The sequence below is a fragment of the Myotis nattereri genome (assembly GCF_964212035.1).
Source record: "Myotis nattereri genome assembly, chromosome: 5".
Taxonomy (NCBI): Eukaryota; Metazoa; Chordata; class Mammalia; order Chiroptera; family Vespertilionidae; genus Myotis; species Myotis nattereri.
The window spans coordinates 56,492,301-56,516,845 of NC_138080.1; the positions used below are offsets into that span (position 1 = coordinate 56,492,301).

The 24,545-nt window shown below is 39.1% G+C and overlaps 1 protein-coding gene across 1 annotated transcript in view; it reads left to right on the forward strand.

The window, feature by feature from the left end:
• Positions 1-24,545, forward strand: part of NR3C2 (nuclear receptor subfamily 3 group C member 2) — a 284,982-nt gene that overhangs the window by 6,302 nt on the left and 254,135 nt on the right. Inside the window, exon 2 of the mRNA XM_081090950.1 lies at positions 207-1,959. Coding sequence (XP_080947076.1) covers positions 209-1,959 — 1,751 coding nt within the window. The 5' untranslated portion in view covers positions 207-208. The remainder of the gene's footprint in view (positions 1-206; positions 1,960-24,545) is intronic.

The window sequence follows — 24,545 nt, forward strand, 5'->3', positions numbered from 1 at the left end:
TTGGCTGTTGTCATGTTTTTACTTGACAATCAAATAGCAAAAAAGGTCAGGGCCCCTGACAAAATAGTCAGGTATTGCACGTTTTAAAAATTCTTGCGGCACTCCAGTTGAAAATTGCTGGCTTAGTAAATGGAATTTAAGAATAATGTTAGAGTAATGTTATAAATGACTCTAATTCGATTTTTTAATGTAAATTTATTTGTTAGCTATGGAGACCAAAGGCTACCACAGTCTCCCTGAAGGTCTAGATATGGAACGACGGTGGGGTCAAGTTTCTCAGGCTGTGGATCATTCATCCCTGGGACCTACAGAGAGGACCGAGGAGAACAACTGCATGGAGATTGTCAATGTAAGCTGTGTTTCCGGTGCTATTCCAAACAACAGTCCTCAAGGAAGCAGCAAAGAAAAACATGAACTACTCCCTTGCCTTCAGCAAGACAGTCATCGGCCTGGGATTTTAACATCTGATATTAAAACGGAGCTGGAATCTAAGGAACTTTCAGTAACTGTAGCTGAGTCCATGGGTTTATACATGGATTCTATTAGAGATGCCGAGTATACCTATGATCCGCAGAACCAGCAAGGAAGCCTGAGTCCAGCAAAGATTTATCAGAATGTTGAACAGTTGGTGAAATTTTATAAAGAAAATGGCCATTGTCCTTCCACTGCAGGGATGAGCAGGCCCTTGAGATCATTCATGGCTGACTCGGGGAGCTCTGTAAATGGCGGGGCCATGCGTACCATCGTTAAAAGCCCTCTCCTGTGTCATGAGAAGAGCCCGTCTGTTTGCAGCCCTCTGAACATGACATCTTCGGCGTGCAGCCCCGCTGGACTCAGCTCTGTGTCCTCCACCTCGGCCAGCTTTGGCAGTTTCACAGTGCACAGCCCTATCACCCAGGGGACCCCCTTGACCTGCTCCCCGAATATCGAGACTCGAGGTTCCAGGTCGCACAGCCCAGCGCATGCTAGCAATGTGGGCTCTCCTCTCTCAAGTCCATTAAGTAGCATGAAATCCCCAGTTTCCAGCCCTCCAAGTCACTGCAGTGTAAAATCTCCAGTCTCCAGTCCAAATGTCACTTTGCGATCTGCAGTGTCCAGCCCGGCCAATATCAACAATTCAAGGTGCTCTGTTTCCAGCCCTTCCAACACGAATAACAGATCCACGCTTTCCAGTCCAACTGCTAGCACCGTGGGGTCCATCTGCAGCCCCGTTAGCAATGCCTTCAGCTACACTGCTTCAGGCACTCCTCTGGGATCCAGTGCAGCCCGGGACGTGGTTTCCAGCCCAGACACACACGAGAAAGGTGCTCATGAGGTCTCCTTTCCCAAGATCGAGGAAGCAGAGAATGCCACCTCCAACGGTGTGACAGGCCAACTTAACATCATCCCGTACATAAAACCAGAGCCAGATGGAGTTTTTAGCAGCTCGTGTCTAAGAGGAAATAGCAAGATGAATCCCGCTTCCCCATTCTCAGTACCAATAAAACAAGAATCAACCAAGCATTCGTGTTCAGGCACCTCCTTCAAAGGGAATCCGACCGTGAACCCATTTCCATTCATGGATAGCTCCTATTTTTCCTTTATGGATGATAAAGACTATTATTCTCTATCAGGAATTTTAGGCCCGCCTGTGCCCGGCTTCGATGGCAGCTGCGAAGGCAGCGGCTTCCCCATGGGGATTAAACAGGAACCAGATGACGGGAGCTACTACCCAGAGGCCAGCATCCCGTCCTCTGCCATTGTTGGTGTGAACTCAGGTGGACAGTCCTTTCACTACAGGATTGGTGCTCAAGGTACAATATCTTTGTCACGAGCGGCTAGAGACCAATCTTTCCAGCACCTGAGTTCCTTTCCTCCTGTCAATACCTTGGTGGACTCGTGGAAATCCCACAGTGACCTGGCATCTCGGAGAAGCGATGGCTATCCGGTCCTAGAGTACATTCCAGAAAATGTATCAAGGTAAGTTGGCTTTTTCTTCCCTTTTGAAAATCATGGCTTTATACAAGGTGAAAGGCTAGCATTTCATTTACAGTTGACAAATGAAGCACATTTCAGTTTACTGTCTTATTTATATATTCAGGATGGTCATTTAGGGTGTGTCTCCCCCCACCCTCCCCCTTGCTTGTTGGGAGAATGTTATTACTTCTTTAAAAATGGAGAAATAAAAAGTTCCTAAAATCTCTGAGAAAACATTTGTGTTGGTTTTGAAGGAGCGTATATAGGTGTTTCCCCCGACCCGCTGCTGCCACGCTGCCTGCTGTAGGTCTTTGGAAAAGTTTGTTTTCTCTGTCTGTTACTAGGTTTACTTTAGCAAACTAGCGCCGGATTTTTTTTTTTTTTCTTTAGCTGTATACTGGTTCACTAAAGTTGCTTTAAATTAGTTTCTTTATGGTTTTAGTCTTCTTTTTCTCCTTTCCTTCTTCTTCTTCCGTTGTTTTTTTTTTTTTTTTTTAGCTTTCTTTATTAATCACTTCATTGGCTGTGAAAAATGAAATTGAACCTCAAATCTGTTACCCTCAAGCTCCCCACCCTCCCTGTCCTTTTCTGGTTAGGTTAATTGTATGTAAGTTGTGGTTTTTTAATATAAATAAACTATTTCCTTAACATTTGAGGGCTTTAAAGACTCAGCACAGCTAAAATTACTAAGTGGACAGTCTTGCTTTCTTACTCATATTGGAAGAGAAATATGTCACTGCAGTTTTGAATTAGTATATTTATAACTTAAGATCTGCAAGAAGACATACATAACTTACTGTAAAATATCTCTTGGCTTTCCTCATTGCAGATAGCATACTGTATATATTTAGAAAAACAAGGAAGAGGTTGTAGATATGACTAAAGGGTGGTTCTAAGTTATATAATGAATGCTTGCATTGGACTTTGCTTCAGTACTATTTTTATTACATGGTTGTAATAAATGATTCCTTTATTGGACATATAAAGAACGGAGTTATTAGATATAGTTCTTTCCTTTGGCATCTAGGAATATATGGATATTTTCCTAAATAATTAATTTTGTGGGTAATATGACCAGGCTATAGGTTATGTGTGTGTTCCTGTGTCTCTGTCCTTCTATTTTGTTTTTGTGTTTTTGCAAACCAAGAGCAAAAACTTTAATTTATGCATTCTTTTTCTCATCATTGTCTAAAACCTGACTCCTCTTGCTTTTATGGAAGCAAACATTCCATAAAAGATACATTCTTACATTTTAGTGCTGCCTCTCTCTCTTAAATTCAAATTTTAACAGGAGACAGGAGCTAGCCTAGCGTTCATCAGAACCAAACTCAGCCCGTGTTCTGCTAGTGCTCTGATTTACTTAAGGAAATTTGGTACATAATGTAGATATTTAGGTAAGCAGTGTTATTTTCAGTGAGTTAGTCTGAGGGAATGTAGCCTGGTAGTTAAGAGCGGAGCTGCCCTGGTTGAAATCCCAGCTGTGCCACTTAACTGCTTCACGTTCCTGTGCACCTCCCTTTACCTCTCTGGGCTGTAGTTTTCTTATCTGAAAAAAGGGAATTAAGTAGATTTACTTTATGAGAAGCCCTTTGAATATCACCTGGTATGTACCATACCTTATACTAGTATACATTTTAGCTATGACTGTTAATTTAGTTAAATCTTAAGTGTTTTCACAACCTTTAGTTTCCATTTTTTTTTAGTTTTCTTTTTCTTCATGATATGAAATTTGACAAAAATTTTTAAGAAGTATTATGTACATAGTTAAAAAGTATTTATTGATAATTCTTATGAGTAAGTTCTACTCTGATTAAAAAACTTATGATTGGGCACCAAAATTTTGCTACTGCATTTCTATTTATGCTTTTTTAGTTGACTGATGAAGCACCTCCTGATGGCCTAGCCCAGTGGTTGGCAAACTGCGACTCGCGAGCCACATGCGGCTCTTTGGTCCCTTGAGTGTGGCTCTTCCACAAAATACCACGTGTGGGCGCGCACGTACAGTGCGATTGAAACTTCATCGCCCATGCGCAGAAGTCGGTATTTTGTGGAAGAGCCACACTCAAGGGGCCAAAGAGCCGCATGTGGCTCGCGAGCCGCAGTTTGCCGACCACTGGCCTAGCCTGAAACATGTTACTGTGAATCAGTGACCTTGAACTTACCCTGCATTTGTGGGCACTGGAGGTGTTATCTGGTGTCTCTTTGAGTATTCTTTGAGTATTCTAAAATTCTCTCTATATGTGTTACTATAATCAGATTGTATTCATTTACCTATATGCTGGTATTGTGTGCTAGTTAATGTTTTCCAAAAATGTTAATATCAAAGCTCTGTTATTTGAAGTCTCTTATAGATGACTAATTCGTTATAGTTTTTTCCTGGTGAATATTATCCGAATCTATTTGTTTTGATCATTCTCAGCATAAAGCTCAAAGATCAGAGGAAATTTAGGTCTTTTTCTAGAATTTAGTCTATGTTGTAATATTTAATTTAACCTCATCCAAGCTTCATTATTTTGTGTCTTTGGACCAAAATCCAACATTTTTGCCTACTTCTTAATATATAATGATGATACCCCACTCCAGAGAATGTTGAATAAATTAATGAACTAAGGGTTGTAAAGGATCAAGGCAGTGTGTACCTGCTGTAGGTTTTATAGCATTCTTTATCTTTTGGTTGAACTCTATTAAACTGTTTTCTAGTAGACCTCAAAATACAGTTTGAGGTTCCTGAGACCTCAGGAGTTTCATGAGGTCAAAAGTTATGCATCGTTTAAAGACCCATTGAAAATGGAAGATAGACCAATGAATTTTAATGGAATAGTGTAAGAAAAGTTCAGAGATATCCATGTTTTCAGATTCCACATTGCACCTCACTTTTAAGAAACTACTTACTGTCAATTTTCAATATAGTGTAAAAGAATCATATCTGCGCTTATCTGAAAAGACCATTGAAATGCTCCTTCTTTTTCCAAGAACATATCTGTATTGGGCCAGAGTTTCTTTATATATTTGAGCCAAAACATATCATGTCACCACATACAATGTATTTGTTAACATGTAATGACTTATTTTCAAATTATTTAAAATAAATATTAGCTATAATTTCTAATCATGGTAAATATCAGTAGATATAATTCATAGGAACCAAAGTTCTTCGGTATCCTCAGTACATTTTAGAAGGGGAAATGTGTCTTGAGTTCCAAAAGTTGAAAATCACTGGTCTCTGCTATTGGATACACCCAGTGGTAGTTAACAAAACAGAAAGATATTACTTTATTTGTGTTAGCCTTCTTGGCTGTTATGCCACGGAAGGAGTGCCCTATTCAAATAAGAAAAATGATTCTAATCCAGATTAAATTTTCAAGCTGGCAAAAATGAGTAATGGCTGAGAAGTGTGTGTTGCACTTTGCAGGCTCTGGGCATTCTGTGGGAGTGGTGACAAAAGTCATCTGTCTGTTAATAATTTCCAGTGAATGGATGTCCGTCCGCGTGCCACATTGTAAAGTAAATTATGGCAAAAGCTGAATGTAAAGTTCAGAGTGGACACTGGACCTCGTTGTGTCATGTAGATTGGCATTCCCCTGCCAGCTTGGACACAACAAAACTAACCTTGAGTCAGTCAGAGATCTCCCAGCCTCAGTTTCTTTAAAGAGAATGACTTGAAATATATGCTCTCTAAGGGTCTTCACCCCTTAACACATCTGCTACTAGTAATGTAGTTTCAAGTATGCTTTAATCACAAGTCTAGCTCTGCAGTTTCCAGGGTGGTCCGTATAGAAAAATCACTTACCATTTAAAACTAAAAGCCAGTAGGCGTGACCTATCATTTTACTTTGAAAAGCAAAATTTTTAAAATCAGATCTTTCTTTTTGCAAAATTTGACACTTACTGTGAATTTCTTATCCTTTTAAGTTACACCATTCCTTTTGGAAACAGGTTTTTCTGTTGACATAACATTGGGTGTTTATGGTGATGGGGTAGTCACTTTGATAGCATCATAAAACAGTGCTAACATAGACTTAGACTTTTGAATATAAAGTTCACTATTTCAAAGGGCATATTTCGGTAGGTTTCAAGACAAGCAGTCAGGTATTTATCTTAATATATGCTGCATTTTTTTTCCATGATAGAATGGAACAATTTAGTAAATAATCTACAAATATTTTTTTATTTTTTAAATGTCCCTAGAGTTTTTTGAAATACCCTTTCTATAATAAACCCAAACCTGCAGAATTCCAGAAGCTTGTTACAGAGATTGCCGTCTCTTAGTAAACTTTCTGAGTAAACCCTTGAGCTTTAAATATCTCTTTGTAATGAAAAGGATGAAAGGTTGATGGGTTTGGGGTGGAGGGAGAGATTGATTGATTATTGGTGCTTACTATAACAAATCTATTAAAGATTACTTAGGTCATTTGGAAATGAAAAAATGGAATTTTCCTTTTCTTATTATTTGTCTCATAATATTTTGATTTTGAAGTTGCTAGTGTATCTAGAATTCCTGCAAGTTAGTATTCTAAATATTAGAAATGATCTTCAAATGAGACTTGCTTCTCCTGATGATTCATTCACTTTCATTCATCTGTGGTATTTCTGGTTAAAAGTGGTGATACTTTTATTTAAAAAACAACAGCAAACTTTAGTGTATTTTAATCTACAAATCACTATGTATAATGTGCTTTTATGCATTTTGCTTTTAACATCACAAGTATCCTCGGTTTATATGTTAGTATGCCCACCTTTTATGATCTAAACATTTTGAACTGTTTACTTTGTACCTTAGAAAGTTAATAAAAGTCATGGTTTCAGTTAAATCAACTCAAAAGTATTCAACTGCATGCAGTTTTCATCCTGGTGACACACTGAAAAGAGGACCTAGAGATTTACTTTTTATTGATTTGATGCCTTTTGCAATATTGAAGTTCTGGGTGTGTCTGACCTTTTCTGTTCTTGTTGTGTTTAAAGTAATAGCAGATGTCATATTAATCACCGAAATTTAGGAGTAACACTCACTTCCCCTAATGCTTTGCTGTCATTAATTTTTTTCTCTAAAGTAATACTCCCCTCCCCCAGGCTTTCAACTATTGCTTTAGGTTCATATCACTTATTTACTGATAAAATTTCAGCTCTGTGGCTAAATAATGTATCATTTTATTTACTAAATTCAAATCAAGATGAAAATATTGGCTCTTTGCTTATGTTTAAATATAGCCATTAAATTGTATATTTTTTGTGGACCACTTTCCAATATTTATTAATGAAAGTCCAGGAGATATAAGCATGTTAAATGGGTAATGTCTTCACCTTAAACTTTAGAATTTCTAGTTTTAAACTTGTCAAGCACAGGCTTTGTTTTCAGTTTTAAGAGTTTTATTTTGTAAGGTAATGATGAAGCTAAAATGTAATTGCATATAAGTAAACCTCTGGATTTATAATAAATATTGATATGGCCAAGACTTAATTGATCTGTAAACCTCTGGATTTATGATAATTGTGGTATGGCCAAGACCAAAAATTTATGTAGAAAAGAGGTAGAAATTGCTTGTACTTTATGCAAGAAATAGAAAACTCTAGTCTCAGGAAGGAAAGGTGACAAAAGGTAATTTGAATATTTAAAAAGTTAATACCTAGCGAGAGAGTGTGAGATAAAAACTGGGGGTGTGAATTCATAACCGTGGCTATAACTTAAGTTTATTAATGATGAATACTTCATCGGTATGAAACCTCACCTTATACAGGGTGGAGCAAAAGTGGGTTTACAGTTGTTCCTATGGAAAATAATACATAATTAATAAATAATAATACAAGAATAAACTCTTTGTTTCACATACTCACAGCTGTTAGCCTGCTTTGCCTCACCCTGCACATTAGGAGTTGTTGAAACAAATACACAAAAATTGCCACCTAAAACAGAATAACGTGTGTAATAGGCACGTCATTAAATTTTGGGTATTCTGACAGGCAAAGATTATCTAGGCAAGTCCTGAAAAATGGGGCGTGGGGAGCAGTGGGGGTCAAACTTGGTGTTTATGCTTAGTCTTGAGCAATTTGCAGGAGCTGGGGGTGGGCACTTCCTGGTGGAGAGAGTTATTTGAGCAGAACCCTGAAGATGGGCAGAAAACATTGCGTGGTCCAGCTGTGTTGTGTGATTGGCTGTGATGGAGGAGGTTGGGGGAAGAAAGCCTGGAAAAGGTTAGTTGGAATTAGTGGAACTTGAAAGTCACACTAAGAAATTTGTACTTGATTTGGTAGATAATGAGGAGCTATTGGAATGTTGGAACGGGAAGTGGCATGAGCTGAAGTGCTCTTTGGAAAAACCTTAATTGGCAGTGGGGGTGGGGTGGATGTGAGCAGCAAGAGCCTTGTTAAGAAGTTATGGCAACAGCCCAGGAGGATGGGAACCTGCGTCTCTGGAGCAGGATGTTGGGGGTAATGGAAAAAGGAGACAGATGTGAGACAGTACAGAAGAAGCCTTTGTAGGAGTGAATTTTGTATAAGAACTTTAATAATCACACACAGAAAAGTTGAAAGTCTATTAAAAAGAAACAAGGACATTCTCACACATAAACACAGTAAAACCATCAAAGTCAAGATATTAACATCTACTTCATAGTCATCATTCTGGTTGACTATGCCAGTTGTCCCAATAAAGTCTTTGCTAGCTGAAGGGTCTAGTTCAGAATCGCATCTTGTGCTTGCTTTTCATGTCTCTTTAGTGTCCTTCAGTCTGGGACAATTTCATGACTTGACAACACTTTCAAAGATTAAAGGCTAGTTATTTACTAGAAAGTCCCTTCATTTGGGTTTATCGCATGTTTCCTGGTGATTAAATTCAGGTGATGCAGTTTTGGCAGGAATGTTACAGAAGTGATGCTGCATTGTTCTCAGTGCTTCCTGCTAGGTAATAAGCGGTTTCCCTTTGCACCATTACCTGTCCACTTGGATCACCTGATTCAGATGCTGTCTGCCAGGCTTCTCCACGGTGAAGTTCCTCTTTTCCCTTCGCAATTAAGGACATATTTTGGGAAGAGGTACTTTGAAACTGTATAAACATCCCATTCTTCATCAAACTTGGTTGATTTAATAACTTATGTCTGCATGGCATCAGTGTTTCTTATCTTTTTATAGGTTGGTTATAGTTAGTCACTGTCCTCATTGTTGATGTTCACATTGTTCTGACTTAGCCAGTGGGAACCCATTCAGGCTGCTTTCTGTATCCTTTTGCCATGTTCCCATCCTTCCCTGAACATTTTCTTGCATAAGGTCCATCTTGTACATTTCCCATGCCAGTCCTAGAATCAGATCAGCCATTTCTCCAGGGATCCCCCTCCCCGCAACCCGCCTCCTCCACCAGATGCTCTACTGCCTGCGATTGGGGTCTGGCTCCGCATGCTAGGTCACAGGGCCACACTTCCCCAAAGGATTCCCTCCTTACCCTACTCAGGCGCTGACTGTCCCTGCTGGGCCAGTCCTCTCCCTACTTGGGTTGATACCTTACGCTAGACCACGCGAACACATGAATGGCGCTGCCTCTGCTCTGACTCACACTCTCCACATCTGGCATCAGAGCCACCCTCAGGCTCATGTAAGTGAAGGAACAAATACTTGACTTAGAGAAGAAAACTGAATGTCCTAAAGCTGTGGTCGGCAAACTGTGGCTCGCGAGCCACATGCGGCTCTTTCGCCCCTTGAGTGTGGCTCTTCCTAAGTCTTAGGAGTACCCTAATTAAGTTAATAACAATGTACCTATTAAAGTTTAAAAAATTTGGCTCTCAAAAGAAATTTCAATCGTTGTACTCTTGATATTTGGCTGTGTTGACTAATGAGTCAAACAAAAAGCCGACCGAAACAAAAAGCCACATGGACCCTTTAACAACATACATCAGATTATGTGACTGATATAAAGCCCTCTGGCTGCTTCTCACTGCAAGCAGCATCGAGTGGAGTACCTGAGGGTCTGTAAAGTCCTCACTTACCAGGCCCCTGCCCACCTTTTTTAGTATCTGTTTCCTCCCGGCTCATTCCCCACACTGACCTTTCTATGGCTTCAGCGGTTCTCAACCTGTGGGTCAAGATGAAAATACATTCTGCATATCCGATATTTACATTATGATTCATAACAGTAGCAGAATTACAGTTATGAAGTAACATTGAAAATAATTTTATGGTTGGGGGTCACCACAACATGAGGAACTGTATTAAAGGGTCGCGGCATTAGGAAGGTTGAGAACCGCTGGCTTAGATGAAACATGCCCCCTTTCTTCTGGGGGCTTCAGTACATACTGTTCCCCCTGCCAAGAAGTCTGCCTCCAGATTTTGGTTTCTTGCCCCTTGTTGTCCCTTATGATTAACTTGCATGTCACTCTCTCAAAGAGGTCTTCCTTGACCATGATACTTCAAGTGACTACACTTCAACCTTCTAACACTTTTGTTGTCTTCACATATTGTTTGCGGGTAGTTTTTATCGCGTGCTAACAGGTGGCGTGGGCCATTTTTGCGCAAATGGCAACGTTCAGTAAAATTATGATAACTTTAATTTACGTATTTATACGTTACCCGCATTCTACCGCTAGTCTATAAAAAACGTATTAATACGTGTCCCGCGCTCTACTACCAGTCAACGTAAAACGTATAAGTAAAACGTATAAATACGTTTCCCGCATACAATGTGTTCATAGCACATAGCACATGCCTATAAGAAATCACCTTGGTTTACTCACCTCTCCTAATTAGAGTGTAAACTTCTTGAGAGTAGGGACTTTATCTGTCCTGTTTGCCAGTATACATTTGCCATCATTAAAGCAGGGCCAGGTACATTGTTGATGTTCAGTAAAGTCTGAATAAATGAATGAATGAATTGGTTAGCAGAGGGACATGGGAGTGGGTATGTACCAGGTGTACTGGTTACTAATGTGGATTTTGTAATAAAAGAAAACACGATAATTTCAAGAGAAACATCAAAAGTGCTTTATTTCAAGTAATGTCCATCACTAGCTACACATTTCCCCCATCTTTCAGGTGATTTGTGGATACCATCCCAATAGAACTTTCCTTGTTTTGAGGCAAACCATTCAGAGACCCAATTTTCCACTTCTTCATAAATTTTGAAGTGCTGCTCAGAAAGTGTGTGTGCCATCAATCGGAACAAGTGGTAATCTGAAGGAGCAAGGTCTGGTGAATACGGCGGGTGGTTTAATACTTCCCAGGCAAGATCTTTTAACGTGTCTTTAACTGGTTTCGAAGTGTGTGGTGGTGTGTCATCATGAAGCAAAATTACTTTGCCGTGTCTTCTGGCACATTCTGGTTATTTCATGATCAAAGCATGGTTCAAATTGATTATTTGTTGTCGGTAGCGATCAGTATTAATGGTTTCACCTGATTTTAGATTAGAAGCTCATAATACACCACACCTTCCTGATCCCACCAAACGCAGAGCATTGTCTTCTTTCCAAAGCGATTTGGCCTTGCAGTCGATGTTGATGGTTGACCTGGATCAACCCATGATTTGTGCATTTGGGATTCTCAAAATATATCTACCTTTCATCACCAGTCACAATTCGATGCAAAAAAAGACTTTCTTTTGTGCTGTTGAAGCAACCTTTTACTGATGAGTTTTCGGTTTTCCATTTGTCTTTCATTCAGTTGATGCGGCACCCATTTTCCTTCCTTTAAAATCTTTCCCATTGCTTGTAAACGATCGGGAATTGTTTGCTGACAACGTTTCATCTTTCTGCAGGTTGTTTTTGAGTTTGACACGCACCTTCATCCAATAATTGTTGGTCTTCAAACTTTTCCCATTGACCTGGACGTTCTTTGTCTTTCACACTGAAATCATCATTTTTAAAGCGTTTAAACCAGCGTTCACAAGTATCTTCAGATGGAGCATGTTCACCATAAGCTTCCTGAAGTATATGATAACTTTCAGCAGCACTTTTCTTCAAAATAAAGTAATGAATTAAAACTTCCCTCAAATGCTCCTTTTTTTGGCATGAAATTCGATATTTTTAAGCGTAAAAATATCTATGATGTTAACACCTTCAGAAAATTTGACATATGAAGTTTTGAAGCTTACTGTCAATACAACAAAATAGCATACATATCAAATCGCATATATATGAACATATATGTGTAACTCCATCTATTGAAGAAAAATACTCATTATTAACCAGTACACCTGGTATCTGGGGTGACTAGGTAAGTGTAGGTGATTGTGTAAGATTAATACACTTATTTTAAAATACTAGTAACAGTGGAAATTCTGAGTTTAGCAAAAAATTGTGACCTCTCTCAGCATATTTTAGGATTGTCATAAAATAATCAACAGGTGCTATTCTTGCTTTTTCTAATCTCAACATAATAGTGTGTAATGGTGTATGCAAAGCTAAATGGTGACATAGTCTTTATTATGAGGTCATTTATTTCCTTTAATTTACAAACTGTACAATTCACTTTTAGGTGTATAGGTCTATGAACTTTGCCAAATGCATAGTCATGTAATCACCACCCATTCTAGATACAAAATAGTTCTATCACCCACCGAAATTCCCTTGTGCTGCCCATCATAGACGCCCCCTTACCTCACTCCCAAGCCCTAGGGACCATCCCTATTATTCTGTTTTTCTGGATTGTCCTACATATGGAATCCTACTTTATGTAGCCTTTTGATTCTGGCTCTTTAATTTAATGTAATGCATTCAAGATCCATTTAGGTTGTTGAACATAACAGAAATTAGTGTTCTTAGTGCTGAGCAGTATTATATACCATGGTTTGCTCATCTCTTCCCCTTTTGATGGACATTTGTTGTTGGTTTTTTCCCCCCAGTTTTGGCAAATACAAAGCTTTGTAAATATTCAAATACAAATCTCTGTATGGACAATGTTTTGTTTTTCTTCAGTAAATTCCTACAAGTGGAATAGCTAGATCATATGATAGGTATAGGTTTAATTCTTAAGAAACTATCAAACTGTTTTCCAAAATGTACCATTTTTAATTTCCACCAGCAGTCTGTGAGCTTCCTCGCTCTATGTCCTTGCCAATACTTGAGATAATCCATCTTTTTAATTTTAGACATTATAGTAGCTGTACGTTGCTATCTCATTTTGGTTTAAATAGAAATTTCTTTAATGCCTAATTATACTAAATATCTTTTTATGGGCTTACTTGCCATCCATATGCCTTCTTTTCATGCTTTTAACTTCCGCCCCTTTTCCCCCCTCTTTTTGAGTCTGTTATCAGTGTATTTTAATATAAACTTTTTGATAGATGACCTTGGACTAAAAGAAAAATAACTACTTAATATTCAATATTGACAGAGGGAAAAATAATAGGCAATTTTCAAACTATTTAGTACCTCCTGTCATCTTAATGTGGGTTAAAAAAAAAAACCCAAATGAATGTGAAACAAACCAAATGACTCCACTATATTTCCATCTAGGAAGGAGATGACTCACATGAGTGTGTACAGCATTTTATGTGTTTGGTCATGTGATGCAGATAAAAACTGTTTCCAAAGATTAGGAAAGGAAGAGTTCTATGTGGGCTAAAATAGTCAAGGAGAGTTTCATGTAGGAGGTGAGATTTCCACTGACATTTAAAGATTGGTGGTGTTTAGTCAGCAGTATAAGTAATAACACAGGCCAGGTGTCTGGACAGAGGACAAACTAAGTCAGGATGGAGGGGTTTATTGGTAGTCGGGGAAAACTACATTATAGAAATCTGTGAATGCTAATAAGTGTTTAGCTACCCCAAACAGCCTCCAATCCCCACCCTCCCCGAGCTGGATTCCCTGCTAGATACTCAGTTGAGCTGAAAAGCTTTCTAGAAATGGAGAGGGTCTTCCAGCCTTAAACTGAAGTGGCCTGTAGCTTGGGCAGCCTCCCTGTCCTCCAAATAAATGCTTGTGTGCAGCTTCCCCCAACCACGCACACACACACACACACACACACGCACGCACACACACACACACACGCACACACACACACATCCCTATTAACTATGTATTTTTAAAACCAAGGAATGACATAAAAGGGTAGAAAGGTCAGCCTGGTGAGGGAGATTGGAAATAGTGACAAAAAAAAGCAGCTGAGGGGCTATCATATGGGTAATTTGGATGGAGAGGCTGAGGGCCAGAGTGGTTGGAGTGATGGGCAAGGGGTAGATATTATAGACATTTTTAAGAAATAAATAATTGAATGCCAGATTAGCTGACCCAAAGCCTGTTCCTTTTCCACTATTCCTCTAAGCCATGTGTGTTAACAGCCCACAAAAAGTAGATTGCCAAGGAGTTGGAGGGAAGAAAAATGCAGTTTCATAGTAATAAGGAGAAAACATAAGCATAATTATGACTCTAAGAGAAGTGAGATCATTTTGTTATTTGGGTTAAGTTAAAGCCTGGTAATTTTGATACCAAAATAGAACTTTTTATTAGACTTTGGAAAAAAATACCCCCTGGGGAAATGGAAACAGGAAGAATCAAGTCCTGGTTTGACAATGCTGGAAAGCAAACTGGTGAAAGATTATGGAAATGAATTAGAGAGAGTGGCATGCGGAATTCTGATATGCGTCCCCAAAGAGAAGGGGACAGAATCTCAGTTCGTTTGGAAGCCCATTTATTGTCTTCCAGTAAATGGTGCTTCAGTTCACCGTGCTTTTCCCAAAAGTGGAATGGGGCTAATTTTCTTCCATCACATGTACAGTTTGTAGTTACCTAAAACTTACTTTTTTCTGATAAGTTTGAGAAGAGATTCCAAGTGTAAAATTGGGAGTTTTGAGATGTAATAGGAGCTGACACTCTTTAATTTACTCCATTTGGATTCTCACTGTATTTTTTTAAGTGGAGATTATGTTCAGAGAGGCCTTCATTCTTATAAACGTGAAGATATGAGAGAAGAATTTATGGTCACACAATTCAAAGTGTTTTGTCCTTAATTTATCCCTTATTTTCAGACCCCGTTGAGGTTAAGTGTACATTGAGGTATTCTTTTGGGACTTCTAGAAGCATTATGAGTTTTCTATATGTGGTAGAAATACAATAATTTTTTTGGCCATGGACCCTGTATTCTGGCTTTGGCTGCTATGATTCAGGTGAAAACAGCACTCCCCCCACCCCCATCCCTTGAGTACTGTGTTTTTAGAAAAATGAAGAAATTGACAGATGCTTAGAGTAGGGGAAGGAGGAATTATAAACACAGCAACCTTTCATGGTGAATATCTAAAGCTGATAGCTCTTATATTTGTATGACTTCTGAAACACCATGGTGGCTCTTCGATGTCCGTTAGCAGGTATCCCCCTGTTTTTGAGCTAATGTTCATTTTAAAAGCCAAAGCTACTTTATAATAGAGTATACTTACATGAACTGTGCCATTTTTGAAGGATGGATTTGTTGCCAATACCATAGAATGGAAGAAGTAAAGAATAGAAATCTAACCGTGAATATGGCCTAGCCTGTGTGATTTCATAACACATGATGAAATGTGCTTTAAAAATTTTAATTCTTGCCAATGCTACCCTAGTAGAAATAATCAAATAGAGTATTATGAGATTTTTAAGGATGGTAAACATTATAACAAGTTTTTTTAAAAAAACAACAACAACGTTTTACTTAATGGGGAAAATGACTAAGTTTTCACAAATATGTCAGAATCTGTGCACATTTGGTCTCTTGTAGCACGGTGAGCATGCTATTCTGAGTTATTCAACGTCCCTAATCAAAGAAGAATGATAAAAGTTTGCTTGTCATACTATGATGTTTCCATTGCTTGATTTTAAAAATCGGGGTGTCCTTCCCTGGTCCTTGATTCAAGAGAGGATAGAGATGCACTATTATAAGACAGAAAATATGGAGAGCTGTAAGAGGAATACACTGCTACCTATAAATAACTAAATAAAATACCAGTTCTATTTACTCAACTCTCTGGAATCTATAACAAAAAAACACTGCGCATTAAAACACTTAATCTGAGAAGTTCTAGAGATGCACGGTGGTGATGGTTGCACAACAGTGTGACTGTACTTAATGCCACTTAATTGTACACTTAAAAATGGTTAAAATAGTAAATTTCATTATATATATATATATATATATATATATATATATATATATATATCAATAAAAATAGCACCTAATCCTAATAAAAGTGGGAGTGCCTTGCATTGATGAAACTTGGCACAAAATAAAATATACCCCGTTATGCTGAAAGTCCAGTGTGTGAGCCTTTCTAAGCAGAGACCATGTCATACTTAGCTTTGACACTTACCTAGTAAGTACAATCTCATATACACACTATGTTCAATACTGACTTTTATTCAACAAGCATTTATTAAGCTCTTGATTCTGTCAAAGCACAATCCTGAATATGTGGTCAGAGCAAGGATGAGAAATTTCTCATCATTTAGGATACCCAATCTAGATACAGCCAAGATCTCATTGCAAAGTAGATTGTGGTAAGTGTTTTTCTGGATGTACCAAATTAGGTTTTGAGAACATGGGGAGGGAATACTTAGAAATTAATTATAGCCATCATGTTATTTTATTAATGAAAGTAATAAGTGAATTGAGTGTGATTAGTCAGAACTCTTGTTTTGTAAACAGCACAGAAAACCATCTCTTACTAGCTTAAGCAAAACAGAATCTCTTGGCTCACAAAATGGGAGAAGTTCAAGGGGTAAACCTCAGGCTTGGCTAGATCCTAGGTTTCAAATGATAGTGTCATAAATTTCTTTGTCTCTGTCTATTGGAGCTTTTCCCTTTCTGTTCAACTTTGGTTCCTAGTAGCCAGTATTTCTTTGGGCTTGCATTTTCATTAGTTATTGATCCCCATGAAAGGAACATAGCCTCTTCATAGATTCTGATTGGTCTGACTTGGGTCTCATGTCCACTTGAGTAGAGATGATGCGTGTGTGCACATGTATGCATGTGGTGTGGGGGCTGTTTGCCCTCACCCAACCCTGTGGACTAAGAACACTGTAGTCTACCAGTAGTTTCAAAATCTTATCATGTAGTTATTTATTATCCTTTATATAAACAAAAATTAACCACAATGATTGATTCTCTAAGCATTGTCCTTAATAAGAACTTTACTATCATTGAAGTGAACTCTACCTAGTAATATTGACTATTTGAGGAGGATGGAAAATTGATGGTTGGGAAAGGTTAATGCAGCCTTTTTTTTTTTTTTCCAGAGGGAAGGAAGATCTGCTAGTCTATTTTGTGGAGTACATTTACAGATGCTGTAATGATGAGAAGCTTTAGTAGTAGACAGAATGTGTTCCAAGAACAGTCCATGCAAATTCAATCTCATTCTATGATATGTAGGGAAACTGGCATTAAAATAATTCTAAAAGGCACATTGAATTGACCCAATTAATAAATATGTCCTTATCCACCCAGAGATGTTTTTCCTTGTCCACCTAGGAGTACCTAAGAAGTGTCTGATATAGTATTTTCTTTGGCCTGTTTATTGAGAACTTCTGCCATTCTTGGTACAAAGATATTTTCTTAGTGTGGGAGGATTACTAACAAAATGAACTTATATCCCTGCTCACCAGTACAAGAAACATACATACTTACAGAAGATTTTTTTGTATATGACTTCAGAAAATTGATGGACCTTTTCATGAACCCATGGATTCCAGGTTAAGAACCACTCCTTTTCGTTATTATTAAAGTATTAGAGCCCTGGTCACAAAATTTGTGCATGGGTAGGGTCCGTAGGCCTGGCTGGTGATCAGAGCTGACCTGTGGGGCAACCAGCGGGAGGATACGGGACTGTTCACCAGCCCCACCCCCAGCTGCCACTGCCAGTTGCGGCCTGCGGGCTGGGGGCAGCTCCTGCATTGAGCGTCAGCCCCCTGGTGGTCAGTGTATGCCATAGCGACTGGTCGTTCCGCCTTTTGGTCTATTTGCATATTAGGATTTTATTATATAGGATAACTACATAACTGCATAAAGAGGATTATAGTGATCAATTGCAATAGAACATTTATAGTTGAAAGTGCAATTTGAATAGTTTGTTCAGCAGTAGTGCTAGGTTATACATTTGGTCACATCTCTTGCAATGTGGTAAATATTTATTCAAGATGGCTATCTGGGCAAAAAGAATCCCATGAAATAGGGGATGATGCTCTGTGTCTCATAGACATAGGCCAGAGATTTCAGTTGATCCGAGTAGTTGATATCTGATTAGTTGAAAAAGATGAGGATTGGTAAGCTTCAAGATATTGACAGAGATAGCATCTTATAGGAAGGATATAATTGAAAGTTGGAGTAATGTTGGTAGATTGGAGATAATATAATAAATAAATATAAAGGAGGATGGTGATTGAGAGGAAGGTCAGCTTTGGGGTCACACTTCCACTTGCTTGTTGTATGACCCTGAGCAAGTTGCCTGACCTCTTTAAGAGTTTCCACATATTTATAATAGTGATGATTATCATCCTTACCTCCTATGGTTATTCTAAAGTGCTGGCATATCGTGAGTGTTCAGTGAAAATCTTAATTCTTCTTATGGTTGATATTTATTATTACTTTCACCTAGAATTAACATAGAGGAGTAGGAGCTACCTGAGTAAATTATTAACCATATGAAAGTATGATCTAAGTGATTCCATCATGACAGGAATTAGCAATTCAGATTTAATAAATTCTAACACAAAACTAACATTATTTTAGAAAGAGGAAATCCTTTCAATTCTTGCGCCCTCCTGAGATCCTTAATTGGGAACTCTGTTCTTCTCAAAATTCCTAAAACAGAGGTAATATAGTGAAGATAGTTTGGTGACTCTCATTTATTTTAGAGCAGTACAAATGAAGCTTAATATTTGCATATATCACATACTTCATGGCAGATTTGATTTAAAAGCGTGTGGGGTATGTGTGTGTGGGAAGTAAACCCAATAGTACAGCTTTTTGTTTTGGTGGTATTCATAAAAATTAATACTTGGCATAAAAATGCTCTTCACTAAGAGTTGTTTATTATGGGCTGTAGCATAGGTAAAGTAGGCTGCACAGTGATATACTGTGATGGTTTTTAACTCCCACTTCTTCTCCCACTTGAGAAAACATTAGCATGTAAATGAGTGAATGGCTGTATTATGGGAACCATGAACCTGTTCTGTGTATCCGGTTTAAAAGAAAATAATTCACAAACATCTCTGTCATTACTTTATGAATAAATTACTTGGCACACAGGATCACACCCTGTTATATGGTATTGTATGGTACTCTAGTTACTGAAAGCCTAAGCAGTGAGTAAAAATGTCTAAATCTCTCCTCCTCCGTACAGTTAAAATTGCTAACTGTAATAATACCATTTAAATATAAGCACTATTAAACTGATGATACCTAATATAGAGTCACTGTCTCCTTTGGACAGCAGAAAAAACCCCAAAAGGAAACCCTGGTTAGGGATTTAGATTGGCTATGAAAAATCCGATGACTTTATGTTATTGTTAAATGTTGGGCTAGAATTACTGTTCAGGGAAGGCCCATGGCAACTTTTAGCCAGAGATTTTTTAAAGGTAAGAATAATTTTCATGTTTGAAATGTTTTGATGGGCTCTTACCAGAACAGAAGACTTAGATTATTACTTCTCCTTGGATTGAGTAATTCTGTTATAATAAGTCAGCATATGTTGCCCTCTCGTCTAAAAACTACCTGAGGATAAAATCATATTATGTAACCATCTATAATATCAAGTCATTACAGTTCCACTATGTTTAAGATTTAATGCAACACCATACACCAGATAGTTTCCAGATGGCTTCAAGAGAAAATCTAGAAAAACATTTAGTTGAACACATATCTGATTCCTGAATAAAGAAGTAGTTTATAAGACCAGAGCAGTGGAAGAAAGCACACATACATAAACTCAAAATTTTGATTAAAATTATACAAAAATTCAAAAAGCCTGTATGCCAAATAAATTTAAGACAGAATAGGGGAAATATTGATTAGGTTGATTATCTCTATGCAATATAAACAGCTAATCCAAATCAACAAGAAAACCACGAAGATTTCCAATAGGGATGGGGGAAAAAAAGCAAGCAAATAACATGGGCATAGAAAAGCAAATACAAAGAATATAGAAAAGCAAATACAGATGGGGTGTGAGAACTTCTAAGCTGTTTAGTCACACTAGTACATAGTGTGCTAGAAATTAAAGCAACAATTAGATAGCATTTTTCACCTGTCAATTTTTCAGAGAAGAGAAAAAAAGATAGATGGATACTGCTGAAAGATGTCAATGGGGGAATATAAAAGAGAGATAATTTGTCAGCATGTGCCATCAGAAGTAGTGTAGTATGTAATTCCAGTGCATGAACTCTACAGCAAGATGGCCTTATATGAATCTCAGCTTTACTGCTCATTAGCTGTGTGACTTTGGGCAAGTTACTTAACCTCTCTGTGCCTCAGTTTTTGCACAGGTGAAATGGAGATGACAATAGAATTTACCAAATAGAATTGCTATAAGGACTCATTGAGATAAGACATATAAAAAGCTTATAAGAGTATTTGGCCTGTAGTAGCCCTACATAAGTATGCTTGCTTTATTATTGTTATTATTAATTATCATTGCCTTTATGAGCCTCAAAAGGTCCAGTTTCTAGGACTATATCATCAGGAGATTATTTTATATGTGGACAAAGATTTGTGTATAATGGTGTTTATTTTGTCATAACACAAAAAATTAAATAATTTTTCCAGGGAATTGGGGATAAGCCAGGTCCTGGTAAATTTATTATTAATGTGTGATTTATGCATTTTTATGGAGAAAATTTAATAACATGGGAAATCATTAAAATCTATTTTTTTTCATTTAACATTATATATACTAGAGGCCAAGTGCACAAAATGCCCGTGCATGGGTGGGGTCCCTAGGCCTGGCTGGCAATCAGGACCAATCAGGGCCGGGCTGATCAGTTCCTCCCAGCCAGGGGGAGAGATGGGGGGAGGGACTGCGGGCCAATCAGGGCCTGCCAGCTGGGGGGAGGGACAGGGCATGGCAGGTTGGCTGCAGGTCCTGAGGAGGAAGCTGGCCCTCGGCCCCTCTGGGAAAGGGGCCATGTTCACCACCACCCATCCCCGGTTTCCTGTCCCTGCCTGGGGCCTGAAGGCCCCGGCGGGGTCGGGAGAGGAGACAATGGTCGCTGGGCTGGGTGCTGAAGGAACAGGTGCCATACACTGGCGCCCCACCACCATACACTTCCCTGCCTCCCCCCTCCTCTTTCCCTCACCACCACCAGCAGGCGGGCAGTGGGCCGAACAGGGCCTGCTGGCCTGGGGAGAAACTGGGCACGGGAGGTTGGCTGCTAGCCCCAAGGAGGGAGCTGGCCTTCGGACCCCCTGGGAAAGGGGCTGCATCCACTGCCACCCATCCCAGTTCCCTGTCCCAGCTGGGGCCGGGGCGGGAGAGGAGGCAACGGTTGCCAGGCTGGGAACGGAAGAAACGGATGCCAGACGCTGATGCTGCCAGCAGGCTATGGGAGGTTGGCTGTGGGAGTGCACTGACCACCAGGGGGCAGCTCCTGCATTTAGCGTCTGCCCCCCTGGTGATCAGTGAGCACCATAGCGACTGGTTGACCAGTTGTTATTATCATTCCAGTTGTTGGGTCGTAATGGTTGCTTAGGCTTTTATATATATACTAGATGCCTGGTACACAAAAATTTGTGCACTTGGGGGTAAGGGGTCCCTCAGCCCGGCCTGTGCCCTTTCTCAGTGTGGGACCCCTCGGGGGTGACCACTTGCTGGTTTAGGCCTACTCCCTGGAGGATTGGGCCTAAGATGGCAGTCAGACATCCCTCTGGCAGCCCAGCAGCCTTCAGGGGATGTCCACTTGCCAGCAGGGAGCAGACCTAAGCTGCAGTCAGACACCCTTAGCGCTGCTGAGGAGCCAGGAGAGGCTCCCAACACCACTGCTGTACTGGCAGCCATCAGCCTGGCTTGTGGCTGAGCAGATCTCCCCATGTAAGAGCGCCCTGACCACCAGTGGGCAGCTCCTGCATTGAGCATCTGCCCCCTGGTGGTCAGTGTGTGTCATAGTGACCAGTCATTCCCAGTCTTTCTGCTGTTAGGGTCAGTTTGCATATTACCCTTTTATTATATAGGATAGAGGTCAGGTGCACAGGTGGGGGCTGGCAGGTTTGCCCTGAAGGGTGTACCGGATCAGGGTGGGGGGTCCCACTTGGGTGCCTGGCCAGCCTGGATGAGGGGATGATGGCTGTTTGCAGCTGGTCACACCCCCTTCAGGGTGGGGGTCCCCACTGGAGTGCCTGGCCAGTCTGGGTGAAGGGCTGAGGGCCGTTTTCAGGCTGGCAGGCAACTGAAGTTCCCAACCTCTCCTTTTTTTCTTTTTTTTTTTATTCTGGGATTTATTTACCTTCTATAGCTGTCATTGGAGCTGAGAGCCGGCTCCAGCTCTGAGGCTGCGGCTGGCTGAAAGCAGGTATCTGGGTTTGTTTAGCTTCTATAATTGCAACTTTGTTGCTTAGAGTGTAGCTTAGAGCAGGGCAAGGCAGGTGGGGAACGTTGGCTTCCTCTGTCACTGGAGCAAGCAAGCCTCCTGTTTGCTTCAGCTGCCTGGCTGTCAGCCGCCATCTTGGTTGGCAGTTAATTTGCATATCTCGCTGATTAGCCTATGGGAAGGGTAGCGAAGTTATGGTTAATTACCATGTTTCTCTCTTATTAGATAGGATATAGGGATATAGATATATAACTGTATTTACAGAATTTGTGTATGCATATTTATGTATGTGTATTTCATTCTCAGAGGAAATAAATGTGTGTATTTCCATGTGAGGAAATACCTCAAATCAGTAGAAGTTATCTCAGAATACTAATTTTGAATTATTGCTTTGTTAATTTTTCTTTCTTGTATTTATCAAATTTTCCACACTGAGAATGTACTAATTCTGTGACATGAAATTATTAAAACAGCACCAGTAATGATTTCATTTGAGAGTATGATAAATCTCTCACATGTAAGAACAAGATCATCTTTGCCTCCAGGTGGCACTGCCATTTTCACAGAGAAGTAAAGAATTCTGGGCTCATGGGCATTTTGTTTCCTTATGATCTGTGTTTGAGGAGTATGTTTGCCTTGCTTTCCAGACCAGCCCTAGAACACCTGGGTGGGTGCAGGAGGAAGACTGTGGAGGAAGAGAGGAGGGAGGGCCCTGCACACACCCACCCCTCAGAATGTTAGTCTGTTTTTTGCAGGTTTTGCCTACTTCTGAATTCTTTTAAGATTGTAGAACCATTTGTTGTAACATCCATTAAAACTACTTGAGAGTAAATTAAATTGTTATGTTTATAATTATCTGAATAAGCAAGCATGATGAATAAAGCACGTTTTTCATAATATAGTTTATTTCCTTAGCTAATAAAGGAACTTAAGAGCTATTAGGACTGAATAAAATATTGCATTAAAAATCCATTATCCTCCCATGTATTTCTCCTCTACTTTAATGGTCATTCTCCTTGTTCCACTATGGGGCCCAGTTTTATTGGGCCTGAGACCTGGCTCCTTCGGTTCCTGTACTTCTGCAAGAAGGGTTCTTTCAGGTGCTTACATTAGATAGTATTTTAATTTTTCTTTTTCTTTCCATTTGTGTAAAACTGTGCTATTCTCACATAATGAGCTTTTAATTTAATAATATAGAAAAGTTAAATTTGAATAATTAGGAAAAGTTTTCTTTATTAATTGGTATCAGGTGAATGATTGGAAACTTTGTAGGCTAATTAGTTGCAAAATATTTTAAAGATTGGCTTTTATATATACACCATATAATTCTTACTGTTTAAAAACACCTACTATTGAAATTGGTCTGCTGACTAGATATTCTATTCATTGAGGCTCTGATGATCATGGAAATAGTGACTTGTCTAGATCTATAATTACTCAGCCGTTATTGCTAAGTAGTATTTCTTGACAGTAAAAACTAAATTTCCATTAGGCAAATTAAAGGAAAAATAATTTATTTGTAAACTTCCTTTCAGAAGTTATGTATTTAATGCCAGTGTATATGACAGACTATCCTTTGACCTTAATATATTTAAGTTTTATCCACTGGTTATCATATTTGGGTGTATTTTTCGAAAAAGGCATGAAGTTTAGAGTAGAATGACTATCAAGGTGGATTACAGTTACCTCCCCGGAAGCTGAGTCAGTTGAACCAGAAGCCAAATCATCTACACAGGATTGAGGCATTTCCACGTGATGCCTTATTTGTCCCGTTGTTTATTATTATTTAAATTAAATTACCAAAGACAATAATAATAATATCCCAAGTTTGCCACCCAGAGCTAACACTAGTTAGCCATTTGTTTCAGAGCTTTCTTTTAATTAGAGAACAAACTATTGCAGATGAAGTTTAAGTCCTATTTGGATCCCTTCCCTGTCTTTGCAGAGTCTGTCTGAGGCAAGAATGTCATGTGTACTCTGCCCATATTTTAATCCTACATTTAAAAATATATGCATATACTTCACATCTTGGAATGAAATCTTACCATTGGGAAACATCTGACAGTTTTGAACTCTAAGTATGGTGATGCATTTAGACTTGGTTCATTCCACTTTAATTGCTTTATAGTG